At 38.3% G+C, this 23058-nt stretch overlaps 2 protein-coding genes and 1 long non-coding RNA gene across 3 annotated transcripts; 1 reads left to right on the top strand and 2 right to left on the bottom strand.

Annotated features, from left to right (window-relative positions):
* Nucleotides 1-333: 333 nt before the first annotated feature.
* Nucleotides 334-1904, bottom strand: LOC133883021 (uncharacterized). The gene is made up of 2 exons (XR_009902806.1): nt 833-1904; nt 334-659 (listed from the first exon to the last, which is right to left on the bottom strand). It is a non-coding gene; the product is annotated as an uncharacterized LOC133883021 (long non-coding RNA).
* Nucleotides 1905-7692: 5788 nt separating this feature from the next.
* On the top strand, nt 7693-14587 carry LOC133852170 (general transcription and DNA repair factor IIH helicase subunit XPD). The gene is made up of 12 exons (XM_062288863.1): nt 7693-8356; nt 8903-9183; nt 9524-9606; nt 9703-10106; nt 10322-10515; nt 10679-10859; nt 10987-11111; nt 12117-12206; nt 12365-12443; nt 12575-12651; nt 13322-13430; nt 14071-14587. The coding sequence occupies exons 1-12, from the start codon at nt 7823-7825 to the stop codon at nt 14188-14190; spliced, it is 2277 nt and encodes a 758-aa protein (XP_062144847.1). The 5' UTR covers nt 7693-7822; the 3' UTR covers nt 14191-14587.
* An 803-nt stretch (nt 14588-15390) lies between these two features.
* Nucleotides 15391-20859, bottom strand: LOC133852171 (transcription factor BHLH42). The gene is made up of 8 exons (XM_062288865.1): nt 20419-20859; nt 20053-20307; nt 18689-18785; nt 18523-18537; nt 18355-18411; nt 17666-18251; nt 15794-16755; nt 15391-15680 (listed from the first exon to the last, which is right to left on the bottom strand). The coding sequence occupies exons 1-8, from the start codon at nt 20520-20522 to the stop codon at nt 15594-15596; spliced, it is 2163 nt and encodes a 720-aa protein (XP_062144849.1). The 5' UTR covers nt 20523-20859; the 3' UTR covers nt 15391-15593.
* Nucleotides 20860-23058: the final 2199 nt, after the last annotated feature.

Genomic DNA, 23058 nt, shown 5'->3' with positions numbered 1-23058 from the left:
CCGTGCCAACTGAAGATGGGTTATATTTATTCTTTAGAGATAATTTCTTGACTACTTAAGTAAGACCAGCCCTATATCATGCATAGTATGAATTTTCCTTGTTAATTTATGATTGACCATTGTTATGCAGTGAGTGGTGAAATCAATCCCCTATTCTTTCTCTCATTACCCCAATATTTATTTTTATGTCTTTAGTTTTATGCATTTAACTTAGTTATAAATAAAATAAAATCAAACAATCTTTTATTTAGTTATTTGTAATCCTCTTAAACTTGATAACAAAACACCTATGTAGTCCTTGAGGTTTGACACTCTCAATATAGCCCTATCGTATGAGGATTCGTACTATTGTGAGTGGTAATTTTATTATTGATATTTTTGTACACAAAACGACTACATCAATCATCTAGAAGAGCAATTTAGCAGCCTGATGAAGATGATGAAAGAGACAAATTCCAAATCAGACAGCCTAATCTCCAACGGGGACAACAACGGGTCTGGAGAAAATTCCAACGCCAGAAATAAGGGCAAGAAGTACTGCAGATCATCCAATTCAGCAACACCCAAACTTGCTAAATTGAATTTTCCTCGGTTCGGTGGCGATGAAGATCCCACGAGCTGGATTTGTCGTGTGGAACAATTCTTCGAGTATCAGCAAACTGTAGAAGGGGAAAAACATCCTTTTTTTAGCATATCACTTGGAAGGAGCAACCTAGGTATGGTATCAAATTATTAAAAAGAGCGACGAAGAGATCTCATGGGAAAGTCTGAGGGCAGGACTCTACACTAGATATGGGCCGACCAGATTTGAAGATTATTTTGGTGATCTTACCAAATTAAAGCAGGGAGGTTCGGTAAAGGATTATCAGGCGGAATTTGAGCGGCTCTTTAGTCATGTGGGAAAACTATCCACCCAACACCAGCTGGGGTGTTTCGTTAGTGGATTGAAGGATACATCATAAGAGAAGTTCAAGATGCAAAACCCACCTCTTTGACTAAGGCAATGGAACTGGCATGGTTGTTTGAAGCAAAAGTCTGGGGCGGGAAGAAGCCCCCGAAAGCGTAATTTCGATGACAGACTTATGGCGACTCCTTACCACCTTTGCCATCGCCAAACTTAACCAAGTCTAAAAATCCCCCCATTCGAAAATTAACGTCAGAGGAGATGCAAGATAGAAGAAGTCGCGGGTTGTGCTTTAATTGTGACAAGAAATTTTTTTCGGGTCATCGTTGCCGCAAACTATTCTTGATTGAAGGCATATATACAGAAGAGGAAGGATAGGAGGACAACGATACTGAATTGGAAGAAGACGCACTCGACAAACCAAGGATCTCTCTACACATCATCACGGGTTCACCTACACCACGAACCAGGGGGAGTTCCAGGGAGGCTGGGCAATCATCTAATCATGAAGTTGATGGACACGGGAAGCACCCACAACTTCTTAAACTCACGGCTGGCCGAACACCTTGAACTGAAGCCGACTTAGGGGGTACGTTTGCCAGTCACAGTTGCTAATGGCGAGAAGCTAGAATGCCGAGGAATTTGCAGTGGAGTGCGAGTGATGCTTTAAGGTGAGCCCTTTACCATAGATTTTCTCTTGCTTCAATTAGAGGGCTATGATCAGTACTAGGAACACAGTGGCTGCGTAAACTCGGTCCAGTTTGGTGGGACTTTGCCAAACTTTTGATGAACTCCCGTTGGGAAGGAAGAGATGTTGGCTTGAAAGGGGTAAGATCCCCATATCACCGTTTAGTTAACGGACATGAAGGGTACAGAGAATTAAAGAAGAAAAGGAGTGGGTGGTTGTGTTAATTACTGCCTCTCCCACGTTTGCAACACGCTGGAACCAAGGAGGTTGTCGCGTGCTTCTCATCGAGTAGTGTTAAAGGTGAAGACCTACTAGGCATCACGTGTTTAGGCCCAGAAAATTCAAACAAGGGCATTATTACTCTTGGTGCACAACAAGGGGACCGAATTCTCAAGGTAAGGAAGTGGCTTCACTATTACACACTTTTGCTGATGTGTTTGCTGAGCAAAAGGGACTTCCACCGAGTAGATCGCACGACCACAAAATTTCCTTACCATCTGGAAGTGGGCCCATTAATGTAAGGCCTTACTGATACCTTTATTATCACAAAAAATGAGATCGAGAAGATTGTAATAGGCCTTTTACAATTTGGAGTCATCCGACCTAGTACTAGCGCATACTCTTCACCAGTTTTGTTAGTTAAGAAGCATGACGGTTCATGGAGATTATGCTTAGACTATCGCGCCCTCAACCACATGACAATTATAGACAAGTTTCCAATCCCAGTTATTAATGAACTTCTAGATGAATTAAATGGGGCCCATATATTTTTCAAACTCGACCTTCGATCGAGTTACTAATAAGTGATGAATGTTGCACATTCAAGCTCTCTAACTTGCATATGTTAATTCCTTAGCATTGTTATTTATTTGATTTTGTGTTGTTTTATTATTTTCAAGTTTTAAATAAAGATGCAATTAATTCTATTAATTTTGGGCTTAAAACACACTTTGAGAAGAACTAGGAGATATGGTTAAGCTTAGCCAATCATAATAGAGGACTTCTATGATGTGGTTAAGTTTACTCAAATCAAGGAAATGATTAAATCAAAATTTCTCCAATAAGAGTCAAAATCGGATTAGATTCAAATTTGAATTCTGCACATGTCTTAGTGTTTCAATCATAACTTTTTTCTCATATTTTGGATTGCAATGAAATTAATGTCGTTGGAAAGCTAATAAAAAATGAAACAAGTGTATCAGAAATAACTTTTTTCCAAATTCTAACGTTTACTATGTCAAAATCGCCTCACAATAAAAGACTGCAAATTTGGACGAATTTGGAATCCTTTTTCTACTTGGATTGAATTTTCAATCTCCTACTTGGACTAAGAGACTAAGTTCTAATTTTACTTGGATTCCTAAGGAAGGTGTGCTTAGTTTTAGACAGAAAATTCTTCTTGGAGGCTTGACAAGTTGAAGAGGGGAAGAACATGGCAGGAAGTCATCACAGCACCACGATGAGCGGCCAAATTCGTAATAGGATGTTGATGTAGCCCTTTCCAAGTAACAATGGTTTAATTGTATTTTAATTTTGGATTTTCTATATGCATGATGGTTGTATAACTGAGAGAATTGATCTTAATGTTTATATTCAATCATTATGAATTTCTTATATTGTCTTAGAAAGTCTTTTAGATTGATTGAACTCAATCCTTCATATTTTCTATGATTATGTGAATGATTGTTATACAACGGTTTTAATTGATATATGATCAAGAGGATTAGATAGGTCATGCTTAGGGAAGACGAATTATACTACACCCTAGTTTAGTGTAATTTAGGTAGACAGTTCGTACCAATATAAAATGAGTTATACTTTTCCATTGATTGTGTATATCCTATTAAAGACGTAGCTAATTCATGCCTAGGGAAGACGGGTCGTACCACATCTTAGTGGTTAGGTGGATGGTCCATGCCAATTGAAGATGGATTATACTTATTCTTTAAAGGTAATTTCTTAACTACTCGAGTAAGACGAGCCCTATATCATGCATAGTCTGAATTTCTCTTGTTAATTTATGATTAACCATTGTTATGTGGTGAGTGGTGAAATCAACCCCCTTATTCTTTCTCTCATTACTACAATCTTTATTTTTATGTCTTCAGTATTATGCATTTAACTTAGTTATAAATAAAATAAAATCAAACTTCTTTAATTAAGTTATATTTAATGTTGAAAAACTTGATAGCAATTCATACGTAGTCTTTAAGGTTCGACACCCTCAATATAGCTCTATCCTATAAGGATTCGTCCTATTGCGAGTGGTAATTATTATTATTGATATATTTTGGTAAATAAAAGACCACATCAATTACCATCAAATCCGCATGGGTCAAGCAGATATTGAGAAAACTACATTTTGTACGCATCAATGGCACTATGAATTTTATGTGATGCTGTATGGACTAACTAACGCTCCATTAACGTTTCAATCCCTTATGAACGAGATTTTCAAGGAACTTCTCTGGAGGTATGTATTGGTATTTTTTGACGATATTCTAATTTATAGCAAATCATGGCCTGAACATCTGCATCATATCAGTATTGTTTTACAAATTTTAAGGGAGAATCAATTGTTTGTCAAGAAGGAGAAATGTCAGTTTGGCCAAGAACAAGTAAATTACCTAGGTCATATAATCTTTAATCAAAGAGTCCCTATGGATCGGGAAAAAATATCAGCAATGGAACAATGGCCCCGGCCTAAGTTGGTCAAGGCATTGCGAGGCTTTCTCGGTCTCACGGGTTACTACTACTTTAAGTTCATCAAAGGCTATGGAATAATTGCTAGCCCACTTACTCAGCTCTTAAAAAAAAATGCATTCGGGTGGAATGAACAAGCAGAGCAGGCTTTTACCCATCTCAAGCAGGCAATGACTACATGCCTAGTTTTGGTTCTTCCAGATTTCACAATGCCCTTTGTTGTGGAGTGCGATGCATCTGGCTCAGGATTTGGAGCTGTCTTAATGCAAGCCTCTCGGTCCATAGCTTTTTTCAGTCGCACACTCACAGGAAGCACTTAGCTCGTTCTACCTATGAGAAAAAGATGATAGCCTTGATTTCTGCCATCCAAAAGTGGAGGCCATATTTGTTGGGCAATAAATTTATTATCCGTACAAATCAAAAAAGTCTTCGTCATCTGCTAGAGCAAACTATCACCACAGAAGCACAACATAAATGGTTAGTCAAGCTCTTGGGGTACGACTATACCATCGAGTACAAAAGGGGCGTTGAAAATTCGGCTGCTGAGAGTCTTTCTCGAAGGGACGAACTAGGGAAACTGACAGCAATTTCTAGCCCCCTTCCCCATTGGGTTGAGCCAATTAAAGAAGAAATCACTAGTGCACCAGATAAAGATGTTACAGTTCGCCTTCAGACAGCCCAAAATAGAATGAAACAGATTTATGATCGTAATCATCAGGAGCATCAGGAGCAGACTTTCCAACCAGGAGATTATGTGTATGTTCGTCTGCAGCTGTACTGCCAACATTCTTTAGCCAAGCGAACTAATATGAAGTTGGTTGCCAAGTTATATGGCCCTTTCAAAGTGCTAGACCGAATTGGGGAGGTGGCGTACAAGTTGGCGCTACCCACTAATTCAAAGGTTTACCCGGTATTCCACGTGTCTCTACTCAAACAAAAAGTGGGTCCCGAAATTGTTACTAGTACTGCTATTCCTGAGTACGAGTCTGAGCATCCTGTGCTTCACCCTCAAGCAGCTCTAAACTATCGTGGCACCATCAACAACAGAGAAGTTCTTATCCATTAGCTCGTCTTTAATCCTGCAGATGCTAACTGGGAAAAAGTCCTTGATTTCCAAGCTTGCTTTCCAGATTTTGTCCTTGAGGACAAGGACTCTCTTAACAGGGGATCGAGGAATGTTATAAGAATTGCAACCGCCAACCTAGGTTGAATCAGAAACAATTAAGTGCAATGAAAAATAAAATATAAATTGAACCTGAATTGATAAAAAAAAAAATTGATTTTAATAATATGTTACAATAAATTAAGCATTCAATATATTTTCAAATTATAACAAATCAAACAAAGTAAAAATTTGATATAAACAAAAATTATAATAAATCAAAATAAATTTGTCACATTAAATTACTTCCAAATAAAAATCATACCAATATTCAACCATTAAACATTGAAGAACATTAAACATAGTCTCAAGAACACATAATAAAAATATAGTAGGCTTCACACCTAGCCTTAGCTAGAGATTTAGCCACTCATCGTATTAAAATACATTGCAAAGTACAAATAAAAAGGCATGAATAAAAGAAGAAGAAGAACTAGAATATTAAAGAGAATCCCCTGCAATAAAGCCTTTATTCCCTCTTCTTCTCCCTTGTACCCCTACTGATGTGCTCGCTATGAGAGAGAGAGAGAGAGAGAGAGAGAGAGAGAGAGTTCTCTAAAATTCTAAAAAAAAAGGTCCTTGGTTCTACGTCTTTCTAGAGACAAATAGGAAAAAATCTTCACCTTTCTTCTTTACGAAGAAAGGAATTTTTTCTCGTCGATTTTTTCTTATGCTTTTCTTAGTTTTTTAAGAAAAACTTTGACTTTCTGTTGCAATTCAATGCACTTGATCCCAATTCTATTGTGCTCGAGTGCTTGTGTGCTCGAACTCACTATGCTGGCCGGTTGGATTCTTACGTTCGACCAACTGGCTGTGTGCTCGATCCCTTTTGTTTTGTGCTAGAGCGCGTTGTCTTCGCAAAAAACTGCAATTGCCCTTTTAAGCTCAAAATTGATTGCTTTACTTGTCGTTTTCATTTATAACCTGAAAATGTTTTAAAAAAAAAAATGCAAAACATTATATTACAAGGAAGCTAAGGGGTTAACAAATGAGAGTTAAGGAGATTGAATGTACAACATTCAGCATTTATCAGTGTTGTGCTCTAGTTATCACAAAACACAATAGTCTCATCCTGCTGCCAACCTAGATCATTGATCAAACCTCTAAGCCAAATTGCTTTTTTCACTATCTCTACCGCTGTTATATTCTACCTCTGTCGTGAACAAAGCAATTGTTGACTGTAATGCCAATTTCCAACTAATGGCACATCCTAAGAGAGTGAAAACAAAACTTGTTAGAGATCTTCTCTTATCCATATTACCAAAATAATCTGAATCGACATATCTAGTGACACTGGAATTGATACCATTGCTTTTGTCATAGATTAAACCAACATCTGTAGTGTCTCGTAAATAATGGAGTATCCATTTCACTGCTTGCCAGTGAACCTTGTGAGGATTGGCCATGTAGCGACTAACAACATTGACTGCTTGTGAAATATTTGGATGAGTGCAGACTATAGCATACATGATGCTCCAAACTGCACTAGAGTAAGGAACATGCGACATGAAACACTCTTCCTCCTCACTGTACGATGCAAACACTGCTGAGAGTCTGAAATGAATAGCAGGTGGAGTATTCACTAGTTTAGAATTATGCATACTAAAGCGTTTAAGTATTTTTGCAATGTACTTTTTCTCCAAGTACAACTTTTCCCTAAAAAAAGTTTGTGTATCGCAAAGATTATATGTTCGTATATATAATCTCTTACACCCCATTTTTTTTTTTAACCTCGTATTATCTTATCTTGCTAATACTCGCTATGAGCTTCCTTACACAAATACAAGTAAGAATAATAATTCGTGTTTGCATGTTTGGTTCAGATCGTGTAGATGCATAGATAAATATAAGACTATACATGCCAACTCTAATTCGACAAATTTAATTAAACGGCTCAAAACCCTTAACCATAATTCGCCAATTTCATGTCGAGTTCATGTGTCGTGTCAAAAATTACCAAGCCTAAATATCGTATATTGGGTTTGGGTCGCATCGATGCATAAGTAAAAGATTATATATGTGAATCCTAATCTAATTTATTTAATAAAATTAGTCAAATCCCTAAATCATAACCCACTAATTTTCTATTAAAGGTGCGGTTGGGGTTAAAATTTGATAATCCTATGTGCAAAAGAATGAAGTAAGACCGAATTGCAGTTTAAGAAAAACGAAAGGAAAAGAAAAAAGACTTGTAGCTCATTAAACGACAAGCTATAGAAGAACCAAGTAGAAAGACATAAACAGGAGTTATAGAAGAACAATAGAACTAGAGCTCTGGAAATCAACCAGCTCTGATACACTCGGCCCCAAACCTCTTTTCCCTCTCTCTCTCTCTCTCACCGTCTCTCGCAAAACCCTAAAAGCCATGAAGTTCCAAATGGAGGACGTAACAGTGTACTTCCCCTACGACCACATATACCCAGAGCAATACGCCTACATGCTGGAACTCAAGCGATCCCTGGACGCCAAGGGTCACTGCCTTCTCGAAATGCCCACAGGCACCGGCAAGACCATCGCTCTCCTCTCCCTCATCACCAGCTACGTGCTCTCCAAGCCCCACAACCCTGTCAAGCTCATCTACTGCACCCGCACCGTTCACGAGATGGAGAAGACACTCGCCGAGCTCAAGCTCCTCCACGCCTACCAGACCACCCATCTCGGCGACCGCGCCAAGATCCTTGCCGTCGGCCTCTCCTCCCGCAAGAACCTCTGCGTCAACCCACGGGTTCTCGCCGCCGAGAACCGGGACTCCGTCGACGCCAGCTGCCGTAGACTCACCGCCACCTGGGTCAGGGCCGCCGCCGCGGCCAACCCGAACGTGCCCACGTGCGAGTTCTTCGAGGAGTATGAGAGGTCGGCGTCCAGCGCGGTGTTGCCGCCGGGAGTTTATACATTGCAGGTAGAAATGAATTGGGGTTTGATTGTTTTATTGATTCAAGCATTGGGATTGTGTTTTTGGTTGATTTTTATGGGTTGTTTGGGTAATTAGGAAAGAAAAGTGTTTGTTGCCAAATGGGGTTTCGACATTGCTAGCCTCTAAACGAGAATCGGTGGTTATTTCTGATTTTTCTGAGTTTATGTTAAACAAGTTTTAATCATCGTATTGAAGTAGCTGGAACTTATTTTCAGTTTGGATTATAATTTTTTTTTTTTTTTTTATTCATGGATTCTGGATAGTTATGAAGAAATAACACGTTTTGCTGCCCGTGGTATCCTTGTTGGCTGCATAATAACAATTTTGTTGAGTTCTAAGCAAATTTATCCCCATTTTAGCTCAAAGGAATGAAATCTGATTATGCCCATTGTTTTTGATAATTAAAGAATAAATTTGGGTTTTCAACCCGAATTAAGATATTAAAATGGCCAATTATTTTTTACATTCTAGATCCAAAATCAGTCAGATGTAGAACAATTCCTGAATCAAAACTTGTTACTGTGCTTGCAGGATCTGAGGGTGTATGGAAAGGAGAAAGGGTGGTGTCCATACTTCTTGGCGCGACATATGGTGCAGTTTGCAAATGTGGTGGTTTATAGTTATCAGTATCTGCTGGATCCTAAGGTGGCTGGGATTATATCCAAGGAAATGCAGAGGGAGTCTGTTGTAGTGTTTGATGAGGCACATAATATTGACAATGTTTGTATTGAGGCTCTTAGTGTTAGTGTTAGAAGGCAGACCCTTGAAGGGGCCAGAAGGAATCTCAATAAAATGCGTCAGGAGATTGAGAAGTATGTGTTTTTTCCTCAATTTTTAAATTCTTTCTGATTCAATGATATATACTGTGTATTAGGTTCATAATTAGTTGTTTCATGGAAACTAAAGATTCCCTTCTTAATGTTGTCGATGTGGGGCCCATGCAATGCGGTTGACCGTTACCCGGATAATTTTTTCTTTTTATTTCTTTTTAATATGTAGGTCTTTCTTTTGTGTTTGCCTGTCATTATTCTGATGCGATTCTAAGGCCTAATAGCTGATTATTCTTGACTACATTTGTTTTTTAGTCTCTCTTTGGACCTTAAACTAAAATTTGATACAGCCTTTGTTTAAATTGTTTGACATGGTAGGAAGGTTCAAGGCTACAGATGCTGGGAGACTGCGTGCAGAATACAATCGGCTTGTTGAGGGTTTGGCACAAAGAGGAAACCTGCCTAGTATGTGGACTACATCAATATTTCATTCTTAAGACCCACGATTTCTGTCTGACAATGTCCTTGGTTGTCATCGACTGAACTTTCTTTATCTTGCAGTCTCGGACACCTGGCTCTCTAATCCTGCCTTACCTGATGATATTTTGAAGGAGGCGGTGCCGGGAAATATTCGTCGAGCAGAGCATTTTCTCCAAGTCTTACGTAGATTGGTCCAATATCTGGAGGGGCGGCTAGAAACTGATAATGTTGAGAAGGAGGGGCCTGTTGCGTTTGTTGCCTCTCTTAATACCTATGCTGGAATTGATCAAAAAACATTGAAATTTTGTTATGATCGCCTACATTCACTGATGTTGACACTAGAAATCACCGATACAGATGAGTTCTTACACATCCAAACAATATGTGACTTTGCAACACTCGTGGGGACGTACACGCGTGGTTTTTCAATTATAATTGAACCTTTTGATGAGAGAATGCCGCATATTCCTGACCCTGTGCTTCAGGTTGGTTCCCCCACCTCCCCCTCTTTTTCTCCATCCTTTTTCCTTCGTTTTTGTTCTTTTTTCAGTTTAGTTTACCTTTGGGGTTCAGTTAATATGTTGGCAAACTTTCTCTATTCTTTGGCAGTGGTTGCAATGAAGATTTACATCCTAATTTGTCTTATTTTTTGAATTTAGTATTTAAATATTTTGTTTTCTCTTTGTATTTGACATTTCAGCTTAGTTGCCATGATGCTTCTCTTGCCATAAAGCCAGTATTCGATCGATTTCAGTCTGTTGTCATAACATCTGGAACTCTGAGTCCAATTGATCTCTACCCCCGTCTTCTTAATTTCCATCCAGTTGTCAGTCGAAGTTTTAAAATGTCCTTAACAAGAGATTGCATTTGCCCAATGGTTCTCACTCGTGGAAGGTATAAGTTTTACTAAAATATGTTAGTATTTCAGCTGGCAGATCATGATTTTTAGTCTTTCCATCTTTGTTATGACTTTTTAGTCTGTAAGACATCTAGGCCACTTTCTCTTGTTTATTTTACTTTTTTGCTAAGTATCTAGGTAATTTGGTTCTTCTTTCAGCGATCAGCTTCCAGTCAGTACCAAATTTGATATGAGAAGTGATCTTGGTGTTGTAAGAAATTATGGGAGGCTCTTGGTGGAGATGGCATCTATTGTTCCAGATGGGATTGTATGCTTTTTTGTCAGTTACTCATACATGGATGGAATAGTGAATAGTTGGAATGACAATGGAATTTTGAAGGTAGCTGCATTATCCATATTCTCTTAATTTCTACTCTGTTGTCCTTGAATTTCACCCTGCTGCCCCCCCTGAGTTTTGTTAAGTATTTGATTATCTAGAAAGGTTCTTGACACTCTGATTGTTATAGGAAATAATGCAGCATAAGCTTGTATTCATCGAGACACAGGATGTGGTGGAAACTACTTTGGCTCTTGACAACTATCGCAAGGCTTGCGATTGCGGGAGGGGTGCTATATTTTTCTCTGTTGCCAGGTATCATTATTAGTCACGTTTAAATGCCTTTTTTAAAAAAATAAAAAATAAAAAAATAAAAAAAAAGAAAAAGAAAAAGAAAAAAATTAGTTCTGTTTGGTGATAAAAAGTTGCCTTAAAATTTTCAAGATCTATTGATTCTTGAATTTTTGAATGTTTTTCAGCCTTTTAACCTAGTTATACTTCTCTACCTTGCAAAGGTGGAGACATCTAGTTGACTGCTTCTCCACCTTGCAAAGGTGGAGATATTTAGTTTGACTCATTGTGAGTGTTGGGAATTGTTGAGTTAATCGTTTCTCTAACGTTCAGATGGGGGAAAAAAAAAAGGATCAATCTGAATACTGAATGCCATTGAAATTCTAGAATGTAATGGAGGAAATATAGTAGTAGTCTTTATAAGGGGCCATTCTCTGGTGCAATTGTAAACTCTCGGGCTATCAAGTGCATGCGCCTGAGTTCCAGTATGTGTTAACACTATAAATGATGAGAAGAACACCATGCAATGCTGTGGAAATTCTATAGCAGCCAGCCCCCTCTAGAGAAATATAGATGGTGGTCCAACAAGCACTTGCTGCAAAGGAGAAGGGAGAGGGGGGGAACTGTTATCTGTTTATTATCAAACTGACTGCAATGTGTTTTGGTTTGAGGCAATCTGCCCCTGTTCAGGTGCCTTTACAGCCAAAGATGTTGGCAGATTAAATTTTGCCTAAAGGTTCCTGTGATTTTGTTAGGCCTAAAGTTCTGCAGCCCCACTCTCTGAAGCTGAATTTTGAGTGGCCAACTTCAATGGGATGGGCACTTCCGCACTAGGCAATCTCCATCTTATATGCCTACATTTTCTTGTTCTAAAATTTGAGAAGTGACTCAGATTCTATGTCTAGTCTCCATGTATCTTTCTATGAGTATTGTGTCATTTGCTGAGTCTTAAAGGAATTGCTTGTGTAATAGGAGATATTTGATTGATACAGGTTCAGTTAGATTGAGAATATATCTGTACTTTTGCAGGGGAAAAGTTGCTGAAGGTATAGACTTTGATCGTCATTATGGTAGACTAGTCATCATGTTTGGTGTTCCTTTCCAGTACACATTGAGCAAGTGAGTTTTAAGATACAATGGTTCTGTACTACTTCGTGAAATAGATTTTGGGAACTAAGTATGTGTTCAGCTTTATGAACTTTTAGTTAGTGGAAGATCTATGTTACTGTTGAAAATGCTTTGTCTATGATGTGACAGATAAAAGCATGTTTTTGCAGGATTTTGCTTGCCCGATTGGAATATCTACGGGACACCTTTCAGATAAAGGAAGGAGATTTTCTGACTTTTGATGCCTTGGTATGGTTCCAGCACCCATTTTGTCAAAGGAACATCTATTGTTTTGGCTATATGGGATTTTTTTTTTTTTTTTTCTCCATTAAATCGTCTGGAAGATTAAGATATTTATTCATTGAAATTTACTGGACCAGAGACAAGCTGCTCAATGTGTGGGCCGTGTAATTCGGTCAAAGGCTGATTATGGGATGATGATCTTTGCTGACAAAAGGTCTGTTGCCTTATTTCCTGTTTATCATTTTTTTTTTCCAAATTCCTGTATTCATTAATGGAGCCAGCTCAGAAGTGTTCTTTGGAGCTTAAGAATTATTCATATGGATAAGAAACAATGTGCTGATTTTGCTTACTTTTGGAACTGTAGAAGTTTTCCCACAATCATACTCATGTTTGTTGAGCAACTTACTTATATTAAATAACAACCTGAGGCAAAGTTGTCAGTTCGTCGAGCTGTAACATATTGTTTTGGTCCACCAAGGGCTACAATAACAAACAAAAAGTTGTAAAGATGTAAATAGACAGATAACCAAGTAAAGTTTAGTACGAAGTGGTCAGTGGGGAATTGGCACCTATATAACTGATTGCTTGTGGGAAGGTCCAGAAAGCCCCTTCTTTATTGATGGAACATTTTATAACTATGATATTTAAAAGAATCTGTTGACCTTTTATCCTCTCTTCTTCGACTGCTAAAAAGCGTACGAGGAAACTGACAGTAATACGTTCCCAGAACGAGTTAGTTGATTTTACCTGGGGACTTGGCACTGCGATTGTTAAAATCTTTATCGGGCAAATACCTTTGATGACTACTTTATTTTCTTCATGGTTGCAGTTCCCAATCTTGAGAAAATTTTATATGTTGGACTGTTGACCTTAATTTTGTGCAGGTATAGCCGTCATGACAAGCGCTCTAAATTGCCTAGGTGGATTCTGTCGCATCTACGTGATGCACACCTGAATTTGAGCACGGACATGGCTCTGCATATAGCACGGGAGGTAGGACCCTTGTTGCTATCACATGTTGTTTCTACAAGCTTTTGACATTTTACAGTTTGAAAGACATCTATCAAAGTTTCAAGGATAGTTTACCAACAACTTGAAAGCACATCAGTGTCATCTTTTGTCTAATTTACCAGATAGCGATCCAAAAATTATTGCCTGAGCTATTTTGGCTTATCGTATGATTTGAAATTGCATTCTTTTATTTTTGCCTTTTGTCTGTGATGATCATGGGGGAATGACAAGGAGGATTGAGTGTGAGAGTTTAGTAGGAACAGTTATTTAATCTCACCTTACCCCATCCACATGCCTGTGTGACACAGTTTGCTGGCTTTGTTGGCCAAACAGATAAAGATTGAAGGATCTGAGATGAAGATCTACATATCTCTCTGGTTGATCAGTAAAGTTTTTTTGGCAACTTTTCAGCGGAAACAAAATTACCATCTGAAAATTCTAGAACTATGAAATTTTGAATTTTTGCATCGTGACAATTTTTAAATGGTTTGTTATTAAAGCAAGATGACAAAATTCAAAGTTCATATCTTGGATACAAGTCAGTTTAATACAATATGTAAGTAGCATGTTTGTCATATACGATATAGTTGTGTAATGCTAATAATCGTTTCTCTCGGTTCAGTTCCTTAGGAAGATGGCTCAACCATATGATAAAGCTGGTAGCAGCAGTAGCAAAACCCTTTTGTCCCAAGAAGATGTGGAGAAGATGAGTGATGCCAACTTGAACGAAATGTTGTATTGAGGGTTTATCTGCCTGCTAGCAAATTTTCAGTCTGATGGGTGCTTTTTTGGTGGTTCATTCTTTCCTTGGTCCATGCTTACAAAGAGAATATAATTGGATAAGTTGCGAAAAGTTGTGAGAAGAAGCTTCCTATTAAAGCAGAAAATACCCATGTTTTCAAAGCATTAAATTTTCCCTGATCATGGAATTTATGAGTGTTAGAATGTTCTGAATGGATTCACATAAATGAATTTTGTTTTGTTCTCTTCTTTTTTTGGCGTACAAATTCCTGGTGCAGGTGCATATCGCATTCTGTCTCTCTTGTGATATACTTGTAGCTCTAGTTGCACTTATTTCGACCAATATGTTATACAATTAGATAATGATTCAAATTCTATTCAATTTTGTTGCGTTTAAATAGTTTCTCCGTTTGGCTATGCCAAAATCAAAATGTGAGCTCCTTATGATTCATCAACACTTTGCTGATTGATCTTTTACATTATGACATTAGGGCAATTCATGAATGCTTCCAAATAGACCTTGTTATGATGAATGCTGATTGGCTTTGTAATTAGTATTGGAAAATGTGGCCTGAGTCCTCAAATCTGCCTTCTTAAATCTTTTTTAGGTTAGGACTGGTCTTCAAAAGTGAATTACAAATTCTAGTGTGGTTTGAACCGTCGAAAAAACACATATGCTGTAGTTTTCTTACGGCACATACGCCGAATCGGTCTGAGCTATAAGCTTATGAGTAGGTAACTGTTGAACAGGTAAAAGGCCATAAATGCTGACTAACAGGTTGCCCAATTTGAGATATTGTTGCTACTTGATCTTTTACATTATGACATTAGGGCAATTCATGAATGCTTCCAAATAGACCTTGTTATGATGAATGCTGATTGGCTTTGTAATTAGTCTTGGAAAATGTGGCCTGAGGCCTCAAATCTGCCTGCTTAAAGCTCTTTTAGGTTAAGACTGGTCTTGAAAAGGGAATGACAAATTCTGGTGTGGTTTGAACCGTCAACAAAACACGTGCTCGGCACAGTCGCCGAATCCGTCTGAGCTATAAGCTTATGAGTTGGTTTCTGTTGAACAGGTAAATGGCCATAAATGCTGACTAACAGGTTGCCCAATTTCAGATATTGTTCCTACTCTTGGCCAGCTGCAAAGATGATTATAATTTATAGCTATACAATATTCAAATATCAATTTCAAATACAGTGTATCAACAGGCGTTTATTCGAGAAATTCCATCTTGCATTTCTTGGCATTTTTATGCTATTACACATACACTTTGTTAGATTACACTGGGGGAGATTGACTACTTGATCTCAACGACAATCAGAAAAACACTATAATTGTACACTACTACATCGATTAGTCAGTAATTTACGGGTTCCCCCCCTCTCATATTCTGCAATTATCTAAGGGTCAGTATGGGGAATGATTTGATTTATGGCCCTCTTCACCTCCACAATGCTTGCTTTCTTCCCATTAACACTTTCCTTCACCTGAGGAGAATGAAACACAAAAAAGAATTATCGTCAAAAATAATAATAATAAAAAATAAGATTGTTACTAGAAATCTTAAAAAGTCTAATAAAACCCAGCATTATTGTTATACCTTGGCTCTCAATTCAGCTACAAAGAACCCATTGTTCAGTGAAGATTGGACTGTCGTGGTCTCAATCCGGAGCTCCCGGAGCATTTGCATGATGTCAAGTAACAACCCTTCCCTATAAGGGCATTGGAGCTCCAATAACCCCTGACTCTCTATGATTGACACCTGTACCGAGGTCTCCATCGAGGTTGGTGATAGCGGTGGCGGTGGCAGTGGCGGTGGCGGCGGTGGTGGTGACTCCACCATCTTGGGTTTTGCACCACCGCAGCTCCCCTCGACAATCCTCAACTTCCTCTTATCTGGCCCGGATTGACCCGATCGGGGCCGGTCCACTACTGTTAGTCCACTTCGCTGGTCCTTTAAACTATTGGATCTTTGTAGGTCCCCCAAACTATTAGACCTTTGTAGGTCCCCCGATCTCAACCGTTGATGATCAACCTCCATCTGTCTGTTACGCGCCTCTAGGTCCTGAATCTTTTTACGTAATTGTTTAAGATATTCAATCGTGTCCCCTAATATTGAGGCCTTGTCCATTTTGGTTACAAACGGCACCAATGACCTTAGTATAATGAACCTTTCGTTGAGCTTTTCCCTGCGACGGCGCTCGGCGAGGACATGGTTGGCGCTGAGCTCATCTTGTGAGGTTCCCTTCCTAAACCGAGTGGTGGCGTCGCCGTCGCGCAGCTTGGGCGAATTTTCGTCACGATACTTGGTGTGGAGGAATGGTACGCTGAATAGAATATACTTTAGGAGCCACTGGGATGTGCCCTCGACAGGAACATGGATGTGTGGGTCCCCACGGATGGTCCACTTGGCGAATGCTGATTGGGTGGAGTAAGGGATGTAGGCTGTGGATGAAGACTCGGCCCATCGGCTGGGCTGGCTTTGGGTTTGGAGGATGGTGGAGACCGTTAGGGAATAGTGGGTGTCTTCTTGTGTCAATTCGTCTAGCGGAGGGGGGGTTCCTGCACCAATAACACGAGCACACGTTAGAAGTTGTTTGGTAAGTTTGGTAAGTAATTGTGTAATGGAATATTTATTTGAATAGTAGTAGGAAGTGATTGATGTGATATAAAATTTGAGAATGTTTTATAAAAAGATTTTGTTTTGTAGTGAGTTTTTTTATTTGAATAGTAATAAAAAATTATTGATGTGATGTAAAAAGTGTAAAAAAATTAGAATGTTTTTTATTTAATATTTTTGAAAGAAGTGAAATGAGAATTGAAAATTTGTCAATGAATTACCAAACAGCGTCGTAGACAATTGTGAATGATTGGACAGTAAATCAGGTTGACAGATTTTGATGGGAGATCCTACTTTCTAATACAAAAATTAATTTGTAAACAATGATATATCTAATAATGTCATGACTATCTGTCTGTCAACCACTGTATTGAATATTGCAAGGGTTAGTTGAAGTCCCAATAAGTGTTCAAATTTCCTCCAATTGTTGCACCCATTGAGTCGAGACACCCTTCTTCATGGAATATTTTGCCCCTTTTCAGCCAAAAAGTCAGGATCCCTAGAAGGCAGAAGCTACAGTTTCACGTACCACTAGAAAGTAGAAAGCAAAGCCGAAAAGCCTTTAAGGCTTTAGGGCTTTCCCATGCACAGTGGAACCCAGACCCACGTGTAAACAATTTGTCGGGGGACCCATTTGCCATTTGCCATTTCCCATTTCCCATGTGCATTTTTGACATCATTTTCATCCAACGGTGATTAGGGTCTCGATTTTTCAGTGACATGACGACAGTGGGGCCCACTACTTTGACCCCAATCGGGGAGACCAAATTTAAGGATCGTAAAGGAGACACGTTGCGTACGTTGAAGTTTAGATAACATCTGGAAGCCCTAACTACCAGTTTTAGTTAATACCTGAATCTGGTGGTTGAACTTGCATTCCACTGGCGCCTAATGGGTCTTGTACCAGTGGCCATCTCCGAGTCGACTCGGCCCTGTACGAGTCGGCTTGGCGCTGGTGGTTCGTGGGGATGGCCGATTGGCTCACGGCGAGCATGTGAAAGTCCGAGTCTAAATTGTTCGACCCGTCGTCTGGCGAGCCTAGTCGGATGTCCTCTGACATCTCCAGCTGCATGAGCTCGCTCGGCTCGGCGGCGGCTATTCCCTGAGGGTTTTGGGCCTCTGCGATGTTGGGCCGTCCGTCACGGCCAGTTTCGGCCTCCGAGCCGGACTCTCCGTCCTCATCCTCGTCCTCCTCCTCTTCTTCTTCCTCTTCCTCTTCGTCTTCTGGGTTGCCGTTGACCGGTGGGTCAGCCACCGCGTACATGGGCGGGACCGAAGGAGAGTGGAAGCGGGAAGGGTGGTCGGACGACGTGGCGGGATTGGATGTGGAGTGCTCGGAGAGAGCAGGTTTTGGTGGGTGAGGCTGCTGGTGGTGGTTGTGGGGGTGGTCGGCGAAGAAGGTTTTGACGTGTTGGATAAACCCAAGGTCTTCTTGCACCTACAGTGCGGAACAATTTGTCAGGAATATTCGTTTGCTATATATTTATGCAAAGCACGCAAAGTAATGAAAAAGAATTGGTGGTATATATATATATACGTACCTTATCTGTTGTGCCAAATTCAACGACGCCGTCCAGGAGAGGAATGCATACTACAGTCTGAAAATTTTGGAGAAATGGGTGGTTTCTTAATTAGTCAATGGATAATTTGATAGAAAGAAAAACATGTACGTAGTAGAGAAGGTGAAGCTGCGTGGACCTTGGGATTACCTGAATACGAGCACTCTGTTCATGCAGCCGCAAGGAAGTTCGAGTTGGAAAGCAGGAGATCGAGGACGTAGTTAGTTATTGAATCGGACTAAAAAGAAGCTTGTAAATTCGCACTAATTGAGTACGTTCTCAAATGCATAAGAAAAAGAAAGGCAAATTAAAATACCTTGGCAAGAATGGCTCTGGAAAAGATTTTGCTGTCGACATCATTTGCACCGGTGAGCCATACATGCTGCCGCCTTGTATATGCCTTTCCCGGTAACCTACAATCACGTCCCTCGTAATTAGATATTTACAAACTTATAGACGTGTATGTATAACATAGAAAATATATTTGTAAGCCTATTCGTCTGCTCAAAACTGGTAAATTTCGGCTTGTAAGTTTTTTTTTTTTTTTTTTTTCTTGTTTTAGTTGAGATAATGTTGTTAGAGTAATTCATGAATCACAGCAAAATGGACTGTTAATTTATTATACATTTCATGTTGGCATGCAAAACTGCTTTAACGTATGATATAGGAAGACGATTCCATACTAGGAAAGAAAGAAGAATAAGGAAAAACTCTATTCAAAATAGGATTCTATGTGGATGGGGATTAACATGCATGTGAAAAGTATCATGTACAAAAAGTATCATAGAGTACAAAAATAGGATTCTATGTAAATAAAAGTATCATAGAGTACAAAAATCTGATGTTCAGGTATTTGGAAATAGGACTGGTCATGGAGGCAGAGAGAGATGTAAGAAATCTGAGTACAATAGAAACGTGCTTTAGTTGCCTAGAATGGTTGTTTGTTTTTCCAAAGTAGCAAATTCATTGGGCCAGTGTTCAACTTTTTCTAATTTACTTATAACTCTTGATTACCATGACTTTTTGAGACAGCTTCCACAAACATATTTGCAGAAGTCAGTAAAGTAGTTTTCAATCCTATAACTGTTAAACGACAAATCCATGGGAACGTACTGAAGAGGAAATTAAAGAAAAAACTGATATAATTAAAGGCTCTCCCTAAATGTGTCGTGCGGGCAATTTAAACGGCACCAGGAACATCTTTCAAACTATAGAGTAATTCAAAAAAACAACGGGATTTGTTTCCAAGAACTTGTTGGGCAGACCACGATTTCCAGCAGGCTCAATTACTCTTTCTTGGAACGTGGACCTGTTTTCCAGCCATGTATGCATTCAAAAATTGATCGGACACTAACAGTAATAAATGTCCTACTATCTAGGAAAGGAAAATTTTGAAGTGAGAGAAGGGAGAAAGTAGCTAGAAATTTTTTGAAGTGAGACAAACGAAATCATCCGCCCATGATTTTGTTTCTATTTGTGCTTATTGCTGATTGACACTTGACACACAAGAGGAATGCTATTTAGCAAGACTATTATTTTACTAATTTGATGATTTGATAGTAATAATAAGTAAATGAATCAAAAACTTTAAGAGCTGATATTCGCTTCATCTCAGTTGTATAGCGGCGGATTGGTGAGAAAAGAAAAGAAAGCTAATCTAGCAGAAGTTGCAGAACTTACCCCACACCAGGGGGAAAAGAGAAGGAGACACACATCAAATAAAACCACTCCGACTCGGTCAAGTCCTCTGGTGATAAGGAGGCACAAGGCCGCCGGGCGGGCTGGTTTGTTTCTCCGGCGGACAATGAATCGTAGAGCTCTCTAAGCTGCTGGCTTCTCTGAAGAGATGCCTCCTCGGCACTAACCTCCATTGGTTGCACCGTTTTCCGAGTCTTAATTGCTCCATTGTAATAGCCATCTGCCCAAACTAAGATCCTGGGCCACCATATAAACATGAAGAAATAATTAAACGCAAAATCACAATTCTTGATGAGAAGTGTGGAGTTTTGATCATTTCTCTCTTTGGTATAGAAATTACATACGTACCCTTGTTGTGGGCAGATTTGCCAGAATAGACTGTAAGTCCATTGAACCGATTGCACCGCCGCCTGCAACATGCTTTGAAGCCGGCTACTTGGCGGTGCAGCCATGGGTCCAGCTGATCAGTTCTAACCGCCAGACCTACTCGAGCTCAGCTCTTTTCTATCAATTATCAGACCCGGCCAGAAGGAAAGGAAAAAGAGAGGAAAAAAAAAAGAAAAAAAAAAAAATCACTTTCGGGTTTCAATGATTGTAAATAGCCAAAAAGGAGAAGTGGTCATCTGATCTAAAAATCAAAGGCCTTTAATCGATCCCACCAAAAACAAAGGGAAGAGAAGGTGTGGGAGCTAGGAACTTTAGGAAAGAAGAGAAGGTAAATGGCAGACCCGCAGGTGAGGGAGAAGGAGAAAAGTTAGATGACTTTGAGGAGGATATGTGAATCGCCCAAGAAATTCCACGTTTTGTAGTTGACGATCGGAAAAAGAAAAAAATATTGAAAGGTCGTTAGCTTAGGTAGAAATGAATTCAAAACAGAAAGAAAGAGAGTAGTTAGGGTTTGTGTCTCAGAGAGAGAGAGAGATATGAGGGTTTTGACTGGTCGGTCTACCAGACAGTTCTGATACCTGTCAAGCTCTGGTACGTGTGTATGGGGTTGGGTTTTGGTTAGTTGTGTGCACGTGCGTGTTTTGTCTTCGATCGATAAGAAAGAGAAAGAGAAGTGTAGAGAGCGTGATTAGGTGGCGAAGACTGGGCGTTGGGAGTGACAATAACGAGTTTGCATTGGGTGAGGAGGCCACCAGTACTTCTACGCCCACTTGTCTAATTGTTTTTCATCAACACCAGTACTCTAGTGGGCATGCAGTGAAGAACCTGTTTAATTAGTTTTACTTTACCCCATAAAAAATTAAATAAATAAATAAATAAATTTGGTATTTAAAAATGAAAAATGCATGGCTTCATTAAGTGAACTTTTTTTTTTTTTTTTTTTTTTTTTTTTTTTTTGCATCGAGTAAGGTTAGAAATTATAATCTTTTATCTCGGTGTTATTTTATTTTGTTGACGTGACAGTACCAATAAACTTTTTTCAATTTTTTTTTTTTTAAATTCCCAGACGGAAACTATCTTTCATGGTTTCACCCACAGTTGATTGGCTAACGAAATAAAAAAAATTAAGAGAAAACTTTACGTACAATTATTGATATTTCATTGTCAATTTAGAGTATTTATCTTTTAATTTATTTATTTTTTTTCAATTTCAACAATTCCGTCAAAATTCAACGTTAAATCCTAACAAAAAAAGTGAAATTTCTAAAATACCCCTCCCTTCTTTAAAAAGAAAAAAAGAAAAATGAGACCCAATTTGTGACCCAGCCACGGCGGGTCAGACTTTAGTTTTTTTTTAAAATAATTTTCAAAACAATTATCAAACAATACTGGCCAGAAGATTAAAGTAAAAAATCGCAATCAATTTTTTAATAAAGGAACAAAATCTTCATAGAGATAAAAGCAAACTAAATTGGAATTAAAGTTCTTAATTACTTTGACACAATTATCAAGCTTGTATGAATAGCAATTGATTTGATTCGATCTGGTAAGGTGTTGCAAATAACCTGATTTCCATTTTGTTTCTTGATGTTATAAACCCATTGCTATATAATTAATTAATTTTTTGTTGTGTTAATTAATTATTTTTAAAGTGAAGACAGAAGAGAAGTGGTGCTTTCCAAAATTAACGATCTCTTTACGTACGAAAATGGTGAAATACTTGGGTCAATCGGATATGGTTTAAATCATATCGAGGTATAATGATATCTATTTATTAGTAATGGAAAACAAGAATGATATTTTATATTTTTTAAATTGTGATATTACAACAAATGCGAAATGGTTTACTAGTATATATATCTAATTTTATTGTCAAATATCAAACTAACAACATAGTCAAATATCATTGTCATGAAACACTATTGGTCAAATATCTTTAATGTCGATAAACAAGATATAGTTTTCGCTCGGGATATAAATTAGTTACAAATTGATTTGTAGTTAATTTTCACAAACCAATCTAATAAAGTGACGTGTATTCCTTAACATGTGAAAAACATAATTTTTTTTTTTTTTAATATCATTAATTAGAAAGCATGTACTTCTCACATTTTTTTTGGAACACGCCATTTTAAATTCTTACAAACCAGTATAATAAAGTGACATGTATCGATCAGCATGTGAGAAACAAATGTTCTTTTTAATTGCATCTACTTCTCACGTATTTTTTTAATAACATTAATAAGAAAGTATGTAATTTTTACATGCTTTAGGAACACATCCCACTTTATTAGACTGGTTCGTAAGAATTAGCTATAAACCAGTTAATTTGTACCTAATTTTTGTCCGCTTGGAGACCCTTGGATATTATTGATATTTTATGAAAATTAAAACCTAGCTTGTTTTGGCACCCTCGACCTTGAATTCAGCTTAAGTGCTTTAGAAATTAGTTTTAAACATAAATTTTGCTAATTATCTTTAAGAAATTAGTTTTAAACCATAATAAACTGTATTAATTATACATAGATTAATCACATGCATAACGATCACTTATTATGCATGTATTACAAGTTTTTTTTTTTTCGTTTATTTTATTAAATT

Source organism: Alnus glutinosa, chromosome 12, assembly GCF_958979055.1.
Source record: "Alnus glutinosa chromosome 12, dhAlnGlut1.1, whole genome shotgun sequence".
Lineage (NCBI taxonomy): Eukaryota > Viridiplantae > Streptophyta > Magnoliopsida > Fagales > Betulaceae > Alnus > Alnus glutinosa.
This window is presented reverse-complemented; position numbering and strand designations above follow the sequence as displayed.